We start from the raw sequence: 17,540 nt of genomic DNA, 5'->3' as shown, positions 1-17,540 counted from the left end.
GTAGTTGAGCATCAGCATCTTCATCCGTCCCTCAGACTCTCCTTTCTAGGACCAAGACTGTGCCTGTACTTCTGGTATCTGGGTCTGCGCAGCCTCGGTTGAACCGAGGTATTTGTGTAGTGAGGAGACAGATGAACAGCAAGTAGGTCAAAGTGACAATACAGGGGCCTCCCTGGTGGTGCAAGGGATCAAGACACACCTATGAAGCTCCCTGGCCAGGGAGCTACCCACATGGCACAGCAGACCTCTCCTGACTTGCCTGCTGCGCCCCTCAGCAGTGTATTTCAGTCAGTCTGCCTGTTCTGTTCCCCACTCTGTCTCTGGTGAATCCTCTCACCCCCTCCCACCTCTGGCCTATACCCCAGTTCTTGTATGCATAAATAAATAGATAGATAGATAGATAGATAGATAGATAGATAGATAGATCGAAGAGAAGAGGAGAGAAGAGGAGAAGAAAAGAGAAGAGAACCAAGGCCACAGAAAGAAACACTAGAGAAGAGTAAGGCAGAACCCCTATGAGTCACAATTTGGGGAAAGCTTGTTTCACCACCCAAAACAGAAAGACCTCCCAATATGCCAAGCATCAGAATCCTAAGGATACTGTCTTAATAGGGCAGGTATATTAGCACAACATTAAAGATTATGTAGATCTGTCCAGACAAACCTTAGGATCAAGTTTTAAAAAGATCAATCGACCCCAAGTAACTTACATGCATGCCAGACAAAATTAATGTTCCTTTAAGAAATAAAAGAAATTCCAGCACAGCAGAACTTATTTAAAATGTCCATCATTCAATCAAAAAAAAAAAAAAATTGCCAGGAATGTAAACACGCTTCATAGCCAGAGCAATCAGTCAATAGAAATGATAGAACAAATCAACAGAAATAAATCCAAAGATGACAGATGAGGGAATTAGCAGATAAGCACATTTAAAAGCTTCATAATAGATATGCTCCACATACTCAGACAAAAATATGAACATGATGATGAGTGAAATGGACGCTATCAAGAGAACCCAAATGGAACCTCTAGAGATGAAAAACAATTGCTAAAATAAAAACTTAAATGCACAGGATTAACAGATTAGACACTGCAGAATAGTTACACTATGTTCACCATGTCTATGCATATAGCTAGTACATGCTACCGACTCTTCTCCTTTTCAACACTCATTTAGTTTAGATAGCATGATTAGATGCTTACTGCCCATCACCAGCCTCCATGTCAAGCTACAGTCATTCCATCATCACAGATTTTTCACTACTTCCATTCTTCAAGAGGAGCTCATGGCAACAAGATTTCCCGAGTTCTTGTTCATTTATAAGTTTGTGTCATCTTTACCAGGAAAGTTACTTTTGCAGGAACATAAAACCCTTGGCTCACATCTTCTTGAGTACCCTAAAACTGCTATTCAACTTTCTTCTGCTTAAAGTCTTGTTGTCAAAATCAGATAGTAAAGTTATTTTCTTCCCTTTATATTATCACAATTAGTCTTTTCCAAGAACCAGAGCTAAAAGTTTCTTAAAAAGACTAACGCAATTTATAAACACCAACAAGACTGATCCAAAAAACAAAACATACAAATAACCAAAAACATGAAGAAAAAAGTGAGCAATGCTACCTATCTATCCTACAGACAAATAAGCAACCACAAGAAGTCATTATGAACATTAACTAACTATACTTATAAAATTCTTTTATTTCTATGTCTCATCTATCAACTGGAATAAACTAAGAATATAATTTACCAAGATGTTTATGTTTTTCAATCTACTGATATTTCCAAGCATAAAGTGACAGTATATACACTTGAGTAAGTTTGACTTTAAAAGTTAACTTTTATGCTCAATCATTTTAAACTGGTGATTAGAAGAGACAAATAAATGGCCAAAGGTGCTATCTATCCCCAACAACTTTGATGGATCTGAAAGGCATTATACTGAGTGAACAAAGCCAATCTTCAAAGGTCACAGAACATACGACAGTTACAAAATGACAAAATTATAGAGATGGAGGACAGAGTAGTGATGGCCTGCTGTCAGCAATGGTGGAGAAAGAAGAATGTGACTATAGAGGGGCAGCAAAAGGGGGATCTTTGCGGTAATGAAACGGTCCTGGATCTTAATTGTGGTGGTAATTACATTAAATAGATACAAGTAATAAAATGGCACACACTGTTAACAATGTCAACTTCCTAGTCCTGAGGATATACCATAGTTACATAAGAAGTAACTACTGAAGGAGTCTGGGTGAAGAATAAACAGTGACCTCTCTACCTTCCTTGCAACTTCCTGTGAGTCTATTATTATTTCAAAATAAAAACTTAAAAAAATTGCTTCATACATATCCAATTTCATGCTCCGCTTCAAAGAACCCAAAAATAGAAACTGTAGGAGATTCATCTGAGTAGAGCTTATGCAAGAAAGAACAGGATAACACCATTCTTGGACTCATGCTCAAAGACACGCCCTTAGTCTTATATCAAGACTCGCAAATAAATGCATATATGTTCTAAGAATAAAAAGCTTTTAAAGTTGCATGCACTTTTTCCTACAGTTCCTTTCCTTAATCGATATTTTGGTTCAATGAAAATCTACCAATCATCTTAGACTTTAAATGTCAACAAAAATGGTAATGGTGCTGATTAAGTTACCAACACCTTTTAGCTCTGTACTGTACCGTATCTTCAAGAGCAGTGAAGGAAAAATTGGTGACTCAAGGTATTTCACATAACAATTAGAAAAGAGTATAGAAAAAGCAAAAAAAGCACTATATGTGTTTTTAAAAAAGTCATGTCTTGCATCAAAAGAGGTACTCCATTGGAAGTAGCTGGTTGCAAGGTTCTAGGCCCAATGCATCTAAACAGGTATGATAAAGAGAGCCTAGGATCACTGTCTGCATTCTTCACAAAACACACATATTAAAAGTTTTCATGTAAACAACTAAGTTAATTTTTTTAAATAATAATTCTTTTTCTTTTTAAGATTTATTTATTTACTTATACAAGCACTGGGTACAGTCAGAAGTGCGGGAGGGTAAAAAAATTCACCAGAGCCAGAGCGGGGAGCAGAGCAGGCAGAAGGACCAAAGTACACTGCTGAGGGGAGTAGCGGGCGGCAGGAGAGGTCTGTGCACCAAGTGCGACCCTCCTCCAGTGGCCAGGGAGCAGCCGGGGATCAAACCAGTGCTGCAGAGGCTGCAAGCAGCTTCCCAACCCAGCGCTCAACCGCTGCGCCACCGGGGAGGCCCTGATAAGTTAATTTTTAAGAAAATTTTTATATTCCCCAAATATCCTTTTTTTCTAAAGTCACTAAAAATTTCAAGGGCATTTCAAACAAAAATAGTCACAGATTTGTGTCTGAAAGGTAGTTTTTCCAAACCATTTGCTAATCCAGATGGCTAAGACACGTATTTCTAACACACTTACTATTCATTAACCAGGTGTGAATTCAGTTTCCAATACAAAAGTGCTTTCTAAGGCATGGAATGCTTCCCATTCCAGGTGGGAGACATCCCTAACCAGGGTAAAACCTGTGGGTCCAAAGCTTGCATCTGCAATATGTGTCTGCAGGAAGGATTCCAAAACTATGTCTAAGTAAATCCTTAAGGTAAAATGAGGACACTCATTCCTCACCTTTAAGGAGCGAGGTTAGAGAAATTGAGTAAAACCAAGGTCAGCCATCATTTTTTCCCCCACAATATTAAACAGCTTCCATACCCATACCACATTTTTCCATTGGGGCACTATCCAAAACCTAGGTTTCTTCATTTATTCCTAGGAGGAGTTTAGTAGGCTTTTGAAAAATATTCAAAATCCAAGAATTAGCAAGCATCATATACCACACTGAATAAATCAGAAGTAAAATGGCAAGCAAGCTTAAGGTATCAACAGTGTTTCTTTTCATCACATCTGCTTGACTCACTGTAGGCACTCAACTCAACATCCAACTGGTTTTAGATTAAGATGCTAAACTCAAACCTAGCAATTACTCAATTATGATTATTAAGGAAAACTTCATTAGGTAATGTTCTTTATTTCAACAAGTTTCTCAAAATGCATAAACAGTAAAAGAAAAACAATTCTTAAAATTAGTTTGCCTGAATCTCAAGATTTCAAAAACAAAAATTACTCACACTACCTTCCCCACCCCACTTAAAAAAGCAGAACAAAGGAAAACATGCTGTGATTGCTAAATAAAAGCAAATGTTTAAACAAAAACAAACCAAAAGAATAACTTCTATGCCAATTCTTTTTTTTTTTAATAGAGGCATGTTTTTATTTTATTTATTTATTTATTTGTTTGTTTTGTTTTTTGTTTATACATGCACTGGGTACAGTCAGAAGCGCGGGAGGGTGAGAGAATTCACCAGAGCCAGAGCAGGGAGCAGAGCAGGCAGAGGGACCGAAGTACACTGCTGAGGGGAGCAGCGGGCGGCAGGAGAGGTCTGCGCGCCATGTGGGACCCTCCTCTGGTGGCCGGGGAGCAGACGGGGATCGAACCGGCGCCGCAGAGGCCGCGGGGAGCTTCGCAAGCCAGCGCTCAACCGCTGCGCCACTGGGGAGGCCCTCTATGCCAATTCTTGATTCAATTCTTTGTGCGCTTTTCTTATCTAACTTCTCACCATCAATAACAAGCTAAATCTATAACATAATTCTAAAAACTCAGCTCTCAGACCTACTGGCACTCAACACAAAAAATATTAGGGAGGGGCAATAATGCCTCACTACAAGTATCTATTATCAATTGCTTAAGAATACATGGCTCTTGGGCCTCCCTGGTGGCGCAAGGGGTTAAGCACTGCACTATGAAGCATTCCACAGCCTCTACACTATGAGTTCGATCCCCGCCGGCCAGAGAGAAACCCACATGGCGCAGCAGACCTCTTCTGACTCACCCGCTGCGCCCCTCAGCAGTGTACTTCGGTCAATCTACCTGTTCTGTTCCCCACTCTGTCTCTGGTGAATCCTCTCACCCCCCACATCTCTGGCCTGTACCCCAGCTCTTGTATGGATAAATAAATAAATCATTAAAAAAAAGAATACATGGCTCTTGATTAAAACCATCATGCAAGATGCAAGATTTTATTACAAAAGGTAGACAGTTTGAGAAGTACTTAAAATGATTCTTCTAAGAGAAAAGGAAAAGACACATTCAAACACTTCTCTTTGCTGGTAATTTGGCATTCTGAAAGGTAGTTTTTCCAAACCATTTGCAAACAAAACTAACTCGTGGTAAAGAACAGCACATAAATATGTTACTGTTTATTATTCATTTGATAGTTTCTAGACAAGCTTGCAGAAACTTAATCAAAACATTACAGAATCTAAGGGCACCAGTTATGGATGTTTTCAAGGTAAAAATCTGGGTGTTCCTCATAGCAAGAACAATCACAAACACAAAATGGGTTCAACTGAACGCTTGTCCCTCCAGAAACACAGAGGAGATCCCATAAAACGAGAGTTTCAGTAGGACACAACAAATGACTGCATGTTATGTCTGCTCCACATCGTTAACTGAACATCTCAAAAACTATCATAACACAGTCACCAAAATATGGTTAAGAATGACAGGCTTCTTAAAAAACAATAAATTAAAAAAATTGCACAAGTAGATGGGAAGGTCCCTGCACTTACAAGTAACGGTAATTAAACTGTAGCCACACACCATCTACAAAAACAGCAATAAAAACTGACACACTAAAAGGTCCATTTTAAGTTACAGGAAGTAAACCTGGCCTCCCATACAGCAAGATCCAATGTGCATCCCTTTAGAAATCCTAAAGAAAGCCTTAATCAGAAATTTAAAGATGGAGGCAGGAACACACCAAGAAAAAGGCATTTCAAAACCCCACCTGTATATCTGTTTTCAACCATTTGGAGTCAAGTCGAGCCTGGGCAGCCAAACAGAAAGACTCAGAGGGCATCTTTCTCCGGTCGCCTCCCCGTTATCAGACCTGCAAGAAAAAGGAAATGTTGAACACCGGCAGCTTTTTTTTTTGAATTTTACAAAGACCCTCCCGCAAGGTTGAATGCGGCAAAAAGGAGAGAACAGAAAGGAGGGAGAGGCGAGCTGGGGGAGGGGAGAGAGACAGGAGGAGGGAACCAGAAAGATGGAGAAACAGGAGGGCGGAGAAAGCTACTTTCAGCACAGGTAAGACCCACACATGGGATTCGCCCAGGTCTCTCTCCTCCGTCGGCGAGCCCTTGAGAACAGACGGTCGCGGGAGCCCCAACCCCAATGTCATCCCTTCCCTTAAACCCAAAAGGTGCCCCCCGACAGGCAGCGCGCACTCCGACGCCCAAAGACACCCGCATGCATCTGTCGCTCTCCTCCAGGCCGGGGCGGGGAGCGAGACACACATCCATCAAAATTCACAGCTCCAGGAAAATTCAAAACAATCACCCCTTGGAAAGGGACCGTCCAGGCGCGCGCCGCGGGCGGTCCGCGCAGGCCCACGTCCGGCGGCCGCGCCAACGCCCGCAGCGCCCGGCCCGGCCCGCCCCGCCCGGCCTGCACCCCCGGCCCCCCGCCGGCCCCGGGGGGAGGACCTGACGCGCCGCGGCCCGGCCGCCTCGTCCCGGCGGACACAGCCCCCCAGCCGCCGCCGGAGCCTGCAGCGCTGGCGATCCCGGCGCCTCTCGCGGTCGGAGGGGCGGGCGGGCCGGGCCTGCGCCCCTGCCGCCCAGCCAGTGGCCGCGAGGACGCGCGCGCGCACAGCCAATGGGGACGGGCGCCCCGCGCCCCTCCTCCGGCCTCCGCTGCGGGCTTTAACCCGGCCCGGCTTCTTCCTCGCCGCGCCCCTGCGAGCGGGCCCAACCGCAGGGGCCGGGAGGCGGGATTTCCGCCGCACGCACGCACACGCGCACCCCGATTCTGGATTGGCTCCGCGCTCAGCCCTCCCGGAGCGCTGGCCGAGCTGGGGGGGCTCTCCAAGGCCAGGACGCTCCTGGGCTGCGCGAACGGGGTGCGGGAGGAGCCCCTTGGAGGCAATACCGCGCGAGGCCGGCGCTGGTCTGCAGGAGCCTCTGCCTGTCTGCTGCGCCCAGGGGACCTGAAGTCCCAGGCCAGGTGTATGGAACTGATGGTGCAGGGAAATTGGAGAAATCAGAAGTTGAAGTACCATTGAACCGATGGGCAGAACACAAATCTTAATGAGACACAGGGCAAGCTAGGGTTATTAGGCAGTTTCAGGGACAGTGCAGGAGGGGACCTCTGAAGAATTTAGGGAGGCTTCAGAGATAAGGACAACCAAGGGAATGTAATACTCTATTAGGAAAAACAAACATCCCAGGACCACGGACAATATTAATACTGTTAACGATGGTCCTGGTTTTCTTCAGGTGAGAAAGGGAGGTGGAGACTAGAGAAATGGAGAGTGGTTTAATTTATGGACAACTTAGAAGGGCAGCTGTTTAACTTCAATGTAGAGATGCTCACCCGGAGGACTAGGCCATAAAGATAAAGTGACAAGCATGACAAATGGGGAAAGGGAAAGCTGTTAGATAAGGAATGTGAAATTTCCCCACTTAGTAAGTGTGAGACCCTCTGGGAGTTAACCAATCAGGGAGAGAAAGAGTAAAATTTAAACATAATGAGGGAGGGTGGGCCTCCCCGGTGGCGCAGCGGTTGAGCGCTGGGTTGCGAAGCTGCCCGCGGCCTCTGCAGGGCCAGTTCGATCCCCGGCTGCTCCCCGGCCACCGGAGGAGGGTCCCACATGGCGCACAGACCTCTCCTGCCGCCTGCTGCTCCCCTCAGCAGTGTACTTCGGTCCTTCTGCCTGCTCTGCTCCCCACTCTGGCTCTGGTGAATTCTCTCACCCTCCCGCGCTAATAATAAAATAATAAACATAATGAGGGAGAGAAAGTATATATTGCCAATGTAATATCCCCGGACCGGCTCATCTTGGCCCCTCCCAGGTACCTTATACCTGGGAGTCTTTCTTCTTTGTCTCTTTTCTTCCTAAATAAACTCTTCTTTCAAAGACAAGATTTGTCTCTCTCGGGCCTCCCCAGTGGCGCAGCGGTTGAGCGCTGGGTTGTGAAGCTGCCTGCAGCCTCTGCAGCGCCGGTTCGATCCCTGGTTGCTCTCTGACCACTGGAGGAGGGTCCCACATGGCATGCAGATCTCCCCTGCCACCCGCTGCTCCCCTCAGCAGTGTACTTCAGTCCTTCTGCCTGTTCTGCTCCCTTCTCTGGCTCTGGTGAATTCTCTCACCCTCCCACGCTTCTGACTGTACCCAGTGCTGTATAAATAAGGAAATAAATGTTTAAAAAAAAAAAAAGATTTGTCTCTCTCTGCTTACTTACTTCAAAAGATCTGTGAATTTCTTTCTAGGGTTTCGCGAGACAAGAACTCGTGGTAAAGCGGCAGCAGTTGTTACACACGCCGGCATCATTAAGAAATGTAAATCGTTAAGGTTGCTGAAAGTGTGTGCTCTGGTCATGATGGAATTAAACTACTAATCTGGAGAAGATAGCAGGTCAATTCCAACCACTTGGAAATTAAATGGCATACTTAGAAATAACCTATAGGTCAAAGGGAAATCATAAAGGAACAGGAAAGCATATAAAATATACCATCAGATTTTATGGGATATAACTAAAGCATTCATTATTGAAATTTACAGTATTGGGACTCCCTAGTGGCGCAAGGGGTTAAGACGCAACCTATGAAACTTACCGCAGCCACAGCAGCACAAGTTCTATCCCTACCCAAGGAGATACCCACGTGGCGCAGCAGACCTCTCCTGTCTCTCCTGCTGCTCCCCTCAGCAGTGTATTTCAGTGGATCTGCCTATTCTGCTCCCCACTCTGTCGCTGGTGAATCCTCTCACCCCCCACACACACACCTCTGGCCTGTACCCCCGTTCTTGTATGCATCAATAAATAAAAACCTTATTTTAAAAAATAAATTAAAAAATTTACAGCATTAACTGCTTATCTTATAAAGGAAGAAAGATCAATTCCCTTCAACAACAACAACAAAAAAAAAGCTTCCATTTTAAGAAACTAGAAAAAGAAGTACAAGATACACCCAAAACAAGCAGAGGGGAAATATAATAGAAGAGCCAAAGTAAATGAAATTGAAAACGGAAAAACAAAAAATTAAAATTAAAGACTGGTCTGTTAAATATATTTTAAAAAAATGTGATGACTGGGCCTCCCCGGTGGCGCAGCGGTTGAGCGTTGGGTTGCGAAGCTGCCCGCGGCCTCTGCGGTGCCGGTTCGATCCCCGGCTGTTTCCCGGCCACCAGAGGAGGGTCCCACATGGCGCGCAGACCTCTCCTGCCGCCCGCTGCTCCCCTCAGCAGTGTACTTCGGTCCTTCTGCCTGCTCTGCTCCCCGCTCTGGCTCTGGTGAATTCTCTCGCCCTCCCGCACTTCTGACTGTACCCAGTGCATGTATAAACAAAAAACAAACAAACAAACAAAACAAAATAAATAAAACATGCCTCTACAAAAAGAAAGGCTTTAAAAAAAAATGTGATGACTGATAGAAAAAAGAAACAATAAGTTTCCAATATCAGGAATGCAAAATGCAAAAAAGAGCACTAACCACCACACAGACTTCGAAACCACTGTGAGGAAATACTAGTTACAATTCAATACATATAGAGTTGACAATTTCTATGAAGTGTGCTAATTTCATGAAAGTTATACACTACCAAAACTCACTCTAGAGAAATAGATCACCTGAACTGGACTATACTGAATTAAATTCATACTTTAAAACCTTCCAAAAAAGAAATCTCCAGACCCAAATTGTTTAATCGATGGATTCTAACTCTACCAAATAGTTAATAGTTCATTTTAAAAAATAAGTCTATTAAAAACTCTTCCAGAAAATTGAAGAGGAGTAAATATTTTCATTTTATAAACCTTAGTTCCATGTTCCAACATGAGATGTATTGGAAAAGGCCTGGAGATATTAGAAAAAAATCTATCTGATCCTATTTGGGAAGACCAATCCCACATTACCAAGAAGAAATCAAAAGGGAAACTAAAAGCACTCTTGAGAAGAGTGAAAATGAACACACAAAGTCCCCAAACTTATGGTCTTCAGGAAAAGCAAAGCTTAAGGGGAAATTTTTAACTGTTTATGCTAATATTTGAATAAGAAAAAGATCTCAAATAGGAATATAAGTTAACAGCTCAGAAACTAGAAAAAGAACAAGCTGAGGAGACCAAACTAAATTTAAGCCAAGCACAAGGAGTGAATAATAAAGACTACGGTGGAAATAAATGAAATCGAAAAACTCATGAAATCAAAAGTTTGATCTTTGAAAGGATCAACAAAATTGGCAAACGAACTGAACAATAGAAACAGGACTCCCTAAAATCAGAAATGGAAGAGGGGACATTACTACCAACCTTACAGAAATAAATGGGACTGTAAGGGAAATCTATGAACACTCATATGTCAACAAATTAGATAACTATGTTGTGATTTACAATAAGTACATTTTATCTTTATCTTTTTTTTTTTTTAAAGATTTATTTATTTATTTATACAACCACTGGGTACAGTCAGAAGTGCGGGAGGGTGAGAGAATTCACCAGAGCCAGAGCAGGGAGCAGAGCAGGCAGAAAGACCAAAGTACACCCCTGAGGGGAGCAGCAGGCGGCAGGAGAGGTCTGTCGCACCATGTGGGACCCTCCTCTGGTGGCCGGGGAGCAGCCGGGGATCAAACCGGCGCTGCAGAGGCTGCGGGCAGCTTCGCAACCCAGCGCTCAACCGCTGCACCATCGGGGAGGCCCAAGTACATTTTATCTTGATCCCCATTTCCAGAACAGAGCTCCTAAAATTCTTAGAATTTCCTGTGAAGAGATTGATAAAGTTGTCTTTTGTTATATTAATTAGGTGGCTTTTGGTAAGTACCTAAAAAAGGAGGGCTGTTTACCAGAGGAACCATGTGATTAGAAGGAAGCCATTTGCCACCTCACCTTGATCTTCAAGGGAGAGGAGAGAGGTTAGAGGTTGAAACAATCACCAATGGCCAATGATTTAATCAACTATAATGAAACAGCCATTAAAAACAAAAACGGTTTGGTGACCACAGGGCAAGAGCAGTGCACCTGGAGAGGGCATGAAAGCTTCAGACCTTTCTCCACATCTTGCCCTATGCATGTCTTGAAGCCATCTGACTGTACCTGAGTTATAGTCGTTTATAACAAGCCAACAATCTAGTTATTAAAATGTTTCCATAGTCTATGAACTGTTCCAGCAAATAATAAAACCAAAGGAGGGAGCTGTGCAAACCTCTATGTTTGGTTAGTGAGAAACCCAGGTAATAGTCTGAACTTAAAATTAGCATCTGAATTGGGAGGCAGTTTTATGGAACTCAGTCTGTAAACTGTGAAATCTAAGGCTATCTCTGGTCAGATTGTGTTATAATTATAGTTTTTGTGAATTGTAGAATTTATAGAATTGCAGAACTGCAGCTAGTGTGAGCATTGCTTGGTGCGTGGGGAAACCCAAACCCAACATTGGAATTGGTAATCATATTCATTAATATGAATATTCATTAATAAGCTACATGGAATGGAGAAATTCCTAGAAAGATATAAAAAAAACCTTAAAATGACTCAAGAATGGAAAAATCTGGGTAGACCTATTAAAAGCAAAGTGATTGAATTAATATTCAAAAAACTTCTCAAAGAGTTCATGACTAGATAGCCTTATTGGTGAATTTTACAAACATTTAAAGAAGAATCAGCACAAATACCTCACAAATTCTTTCAAAAAACAGCAGAAGAGGAGGGAACACTTCCCAACTCATCAATATTATCCTGAGTTAAGGTCAATATTATCCTGATACCAAAACCGTTCAAATACGTCACAAAAAAGCCATAAGCCAATATCCCTCAATAAAGATGCAAAAATTGTCAACAAAATACTAGCAAACCATATACAGCTATTTTTTAAAAAAGTACATATCTGAAGTGGGATTTATTCCAGCTTTGAAAGGTTGTTTCAAGATATAAAAAACAGGGCCTCCCTGGTGGCACAAGGGGTTAATTAGGACACAACCTATGAAGCTATCCGCAGCCACTGCAGCATGAGTTCGATCCCCAGCCAGGGAGCTAACCCACATGGCACAGCAGACCTCTCCTAATTTGCATGCTGCTCCCCTCAGCAGTGTACTTCAGTCAATCTGCCTGTTCTGTTCCCCACTCTCTCTCTGGTGAATCCCTGCACCTCTGGCCTGTACCCCAGCTCTTGTATGCATAAATAATCTTAAAAAAAAAAAGATATATAAAACACCTTATTCATGGGGAGAGGGGAAGAAAGCACCCTATTGATCATCTCAGTAAGCATTTGACAATGTCAAATGGGCCCACCGGACACTGTAGCTTGCTATAGTTTGCTTAGAAATGATTAGACACAAACCTCTATACTAAGTATAGAAGGGAACTTCCTCAGGCCTCTCTTGTGGTGCAGGTGGTTGAGTGCAGCACTGTGAGGCTCTCCGTAGCCTCTGCAGTGCAGGTCGATCCCGGCCAGCCTGGGAGATGCCCACATGGCGCTGCAGACCTCTCCTGTCTCACCCACTTCTCCCTTCAGTAGTCAATCTGCCTGTTCTGGTCCCCACTGTCTCTGGTGAGTCCTCTCACACTCCCGCGCATCTAGCCTGTGCCCCAGTTCTTGTAAAGATAGATGAATCTTTTTTTTTTTTTAAAAGGGAACTTCCTCAGCCTGATAAAGGACATCTACAAAAAACATATTCAGCATTATAGTTATGTTGAAAGACTGTAAGCTTTTCTCCTAAGATCAGGAATAAGACAAGGATATCTGCTTTTGCTACCTCTATTCAACAAATTCAATATGAGATTCTAGCTGGGCTAAATAGGCATGAAAAAGAAATGAAAGGCAGGGAAACTTATGTGAAAAAAGGTAAATTATTAGCAGATTATATGGAAACTTATGAAATACAAAAAATTATAAGAGAGTGGGAACTAATTTTTTTAATTTTAAAAATGAAAAATTATTAGAGCTAATAAATTCTGAAAAATTGCTAGAATAAAGATCAATATTTAAAAACCAATGTTATTTCTATTTATCAACAACTCAAAAATAGAAGAGAATTCGATTTATGAAGGAATCATTTGATTGAGGGCTGCACAAAGGGACTCTGACTAGGTTCCTTCTACCTCTGAGAGAAATCACCAGAGAACTAGGCAGTGGTGAGCCCACAGCAGTCCGTCCTCTCAACTGCTGGGAACCTGGCAGAGCATATACTTCACCAGGGGGCAGCAAACTGCCAGCATGGTTAATCATGCAGGGGACAGCAAATTTTCTTCTGAGAAGAACCAGATAGAAAATACTATATTTCTTTTTTGTTTAATTGCTCTATCTTTGGTTTGTAATACTATGTAAGTTTCAGGAATACATCCCCACCCCATCCACCACCAAAGAAGCTCTATAACCATTCAGCACAATCCAGTCAACCCCCTCCACTCATTCCTACCTCCTCCCACCCGCTTCACATCCTGGTAGCCACCATTTTGTTGTCAGAGTCTAAGTGCTATTTTTGTTGTGTTTTGTTTCCTCATGTGCTTTGCTTTATATTACTTTTTTAAAAAAGATTTATTTATTTATACATACAAGAACTGGGGTACAGTCCAGAGGTGCGGGGGTGAGGGGATTCACCAGAGACAGAGTGGGGAATAGAACAGGCAGACTGACTGAAATACACTGCTGAGGGGAGCAGCGGGAGAGCCAGGGGAGGTCTGCTATACCATGTAGGTTGCTCCCTGGCTGGCTGGGGATCGAACTCATGCTGCAGAGGCTGCGGATTGCTTCATAGTGTGGTGCTTAACCCCTTGCGCCACCAGGGAGACCCCGTAAAAACCTGTTTGAACCAATTTTATCCATTCAGAATTTCATATCAACTTTGCAAATTTTACTTGTGGTTCTCAGAAGTATAAACAAGAAATGGCCCAGGTCAGGTTGATCGCTAAAAATAACCTGGTTAACCTTTATTTGGTTTTTTTCTTCTTAGGGAATTTTCAGGGTTGGTCTTCCTTTGTTTTTGATTTTAACAGACTCTAATTCCACTGTCTCCTCTTTACATTCCTTGCCCATTAATACAGTCTATCCCAAACCCTCAATGGACCCACCTGTAGCTTGCTACAGTTTGCTTGATCCATAGTATAAACCTTATGGTATACCCAAACAAACTCCTCTTTTTGACAATTTTGAGCTAGCCTCAGTTACCTCTATTGGTCAACAGTAGCAACATGGAAATTGATTATAAACAGGAAATTTTGTATATTATTGGAAACAAGTAAAAACACACATATACTTGTGGGAGAACACCTAAGAATAATTAGGTTAGTGCTGTGGGATCGAGTCATTTTTAAATAACTATTTCCACACTTTCTGTAATTTTGATATGTTTGATTAAAAATCATTGAGGAAATTAAGTTGATCACAAGTTCACAGCTCCAGTGTTGTGGTAGCTAACTTCACCTCATTCAGTGGTCACAATTAAAATGTCCACCTCCTGTTGGCCTCCCAAGCTCTGGAAGGAAGGCGAGCCCAGGCAGGTTTGTATCCTCTGGGCACACTGCTGGTCCCAAATATTGCATGGGAATTCCGGCTGATAAAAACTTATCGGTTGTTGGGTCCTCCCCTGGTGGCAGTTGAGCACAGCGCTGTGAAGCTGCCCGCAGCCTCTGCAGCACCGGTTCCATCCCTGGTTCCATCCCTGGCCGTCGGTGAGGGTCCCACATGGCGCGCAGACCTCTCCTGTCTCTCCCGCTGCTCCCCTCAGCAGTGTATTTCATCGGTCTGCCTGTTCTGTTCCCCGCTCTGGCTCTGGTGAGTCCTCTTACCCTCCCCGCGAATGAATCTGGCCTGTACCTGGCTCTTGTATAAATAAATAAATAAAAATCTTTAAAAAAAAAAAAAAGCACTTATCTGTTGTTTACCTGAGATGCAAACTTAACTAAGCATCCCGTATTTTATTAAATCTTGAAACCCTATCGCCCCACATGACCTCCTTGCAGCTTTCTCCATCACAGCCTCCTCCTGCCTGCCTTCCCCCGGCGCTCTCCTCACTAGCTCTCCCCACTGGTCTCCTTCCGAGGCCGGGGCCGTGGCGCCCCAGGACCACAGAACCTAGACCCCCTCCCGCAACAGCCGAACCCCGGGTCGCCCCCACGGCCTCCCCCAGGCAACGCCCCCATTTGCCTCTTTCCAGGCCACGCCCCAGGATTCTCAGACCCCTCTTGGCGCCAGCCCCGAGCCCCCTCCTCCTTCCTTTCCTGATTCCGCAGTCCTAGGTCCTTGCACCCCCAAATCCGCATCCCTGTACCAGAGCCCTCTTCACTTCACCCACACATGCCAGTACCAGCCTCGCGATCCCCAGAACCCCAGAGCCCGCCCCACCCCTCAACACACACACACACACACACACACACACACACACTCACGTCCAGGCTCGAGTACCCCGAAACCGTCCCCCCTCCCCCGTCCGGGCTGCTTGGGTCCCCGGAACCTCCCCCACAGACGCGTCCCGGCTAGTCGGGCCCGGCCCCCTCCCCTCCCCTCCCCTCCCCTCCCCCCCTCCCCCCCCAGCCGGCCCGCGGAGCCCGTCCCCGCCCCCGCCCAGTCCCCACCCGCGCCCTCCGCGCTCTGCCTCCCCCACTCCGGCCCGGCCCCCGCCCCCGCCCCCCGCGGCCGGCCCGCCCCCCCAGCCCCCCGCCCCCCGCCCCCCGCGGCCGGCCCGCCGGGGCCGCGTCTCGGCCCCGCCCCCGGCCCGGCGCGCAGGCGCAGCGCGGAGGGCGGCGCGGGCGGAATGGGGACTGCGGCGGCGGCTGCTGCGGCGGCCGGGGAGGGGGCGCGCAGCCCGAGCCCCGCCGCCGTGTCGCTCGGCCTGGGCGTGGCCGTGGTGTCGAGCCTCGTGAACGGGTCCACGTTCGTGCTGCAGAAGAAGGGCATCGTGCGCGCCAAGCGGCGAGGTGAGGGGCCCGGGCCGCGCGGGGGGGGCGGGGCGCAGGGAGCGGCCGCCGCGCCGCGCCGGGGGAGCCGCGGCAAGTTGGGGCGCCCGGCGGGCGCTCGCCGTCGGCCCCCGGGACCGGCTGGCCCCCGGAGGGGCGGCTGCGAGGCCGGGGCGCCTTCGGCCTCGGCGCGCGGGCGTGGACGCGCAGAGCCGCCCGGCGCGCCCGCCCGCCCGCCCTCCCGCAGCTCCGGAGGCGGCCGGGGCCGCCCGCGCGCTCAGCCCGGGAGCCGCGGCGCCGGCGCCGCCTCGCGCCCCGGAGCCTGGACGGGCCCCGTTCGGTGTCTGGGGTTCCCGCGGCCGAGTTCTCGCCGGGCGCCCACTGCCTCCCCTGCCTGCAGCCGCCGGCCGGCCTCGGGGGGGGGCGCGCGCGGCGCGTCGCCGGCACCCGCCGCTGTCGGGGCGCCCGGATCGGGTGGGGGCCCAGCGCCCCTCCAGAGGGAGACGCGGCCCCGTCCGCGCTCTGGCCCCCCGGGGGTGCCCGACCTGCTGCTTGCGCGCCCCCCGAGGGCGCAGGCCGGCGCGGAGGCAGGAGCGGCGCGCCTTTCGGGCGGGATCTCCGCTTCTCTGAGGCTGCGGTTCTGGGGCCCTTGATCCCTGGATTAGACGTGAACCCTCCGATACGCGATCTTCCATGCGAGGAGAGCACAAAGCAGATTTAAAAACAAAACGAAACAAAACCCAAGTGGGCCTCCTGAGTCTTTTCCGGGTGCTTACACCTCACACCGCTCTTTAGTGATATGAGAAGTGCAGCTGGAGCTGAGTTTTGCTTTGCCTCTGTCCCTCGTGAGGAGACCTGAGACAGGTGACTGAAAGTAGGGTTTTTTTTTTTTTAATTTATTTATACAAGCACTGGGTACAGTCAGAAGCGCGGGAGGGTGAGAGGATTCACCAGAGTCAGAGGGGAGGGCAGAGCAGGCAGAAGGACCGAAGTACACTGCTGAGGGGAGTAGTGGGTGGCAGGAGAGGTCTGCGCGCCATGTGAGACCCTTGCCCGCGGCCGGGAATCGAACCGGCGGTGCAGAGGGCGCGGGCAGCCTCGCAGCCCAGCGCTTACCCGCTGCGCCACCTGGGAGGCCCAGTAGAATTATTATTATTATTTTTTAAGATTTATTTATGCATACAAGAGCTGGGGTACAGGCCAGATGGGTGGGGGTGAGAGGATTCACCAGACACGGAGTGGGGATCAGAACAGGCAGATTGACTGAAATACACTGCTGAGGGGAGCAGCATCAACATTTGCTGCATTTGCCCTGTGGGTCAGCTCCCTGGCCCGGGAACGAACTCTGTGCTGCAGAGGCTGCTGTTAGCTTCATAGGTTTTAACCCCTTGTGCCACCAGGGAGGCCCTGAAAGTAGGATTTAGCCTCATGCTTTGGAACTGAAACTCAACGATGCTTCCAGAGGCACTGAGAAACTCCTTTGCTTGTCAGCTGGGTTCTCACAAGAGTAGTTTGAAGAGCTCCCCAGGCAGGAGTAGACCGCCAGGCCCTGGATTATGAGAGGTAAACCCATTGAATGAATACTCCAGATTCC

At 46.8% G+C, this 17,540-nt stretch overlaps 2 protein-coding genes across 2 annotated transcripts in view; one reads left to right on the top strand and one right to left on the bottom strand.

Moving 5' to 3' along the window:
• The window catches only part of HERC2 (HECT and RLD domain containing E3 ubiquitin protein ligase 2), a gene marked incomplete at both ends in the record, with an annotated part of 160,691 nt that extends 154,765 nt beyond the window's left edge, over nt 1–5,926 (bottom strand). Inside the window, one exon of the mRNA XM_084253432.1 lies at nt 5,855–5,926. Within this exon, the coding sequence (XP_084109558.1) occupies nt 5,855–5,926 (72 nt within the window). The remainder of the gene's footprint in view (nt 1–5,854) is intronic.
• A 9,878-nt stretch (nt 5,927–15,804) lies between these two features.
• The window catches only part of NIPA1 (NIPA magnesium transporter 1), a gene marked incomplete at both ends in the record, with an annotated part of 29,586 nt that continues 27,850 nt past the window's right edge, over nt 15,805–17,540 (top strand). The window contains one exon of the mRNA XM_084254481.1: nt 15,805–15,967. Coding sequence (XP_084110607.1) covers nt 15,805–15,967 — 163 coding nt within the window. The remainder of the gene's footprint in view (nt 15,968–17,540) is intronic.

Source organism: Talpa europaea (assembly GCF_964194135.1).
Source record: "Talpa europaea genome assembly, chromosome: 14".
Lineage (NCBI taxonomy): Eukaryota > Metazoa > Chordata > Mammalia > Eulipotyphla > Talpidae > Talpa > Talpa europaea.
The sequence above is the reverse complement of the archived record's forward strand: the minus strand, read 5'-3'. Positions and strand labels throughout refer to the sequence as shown.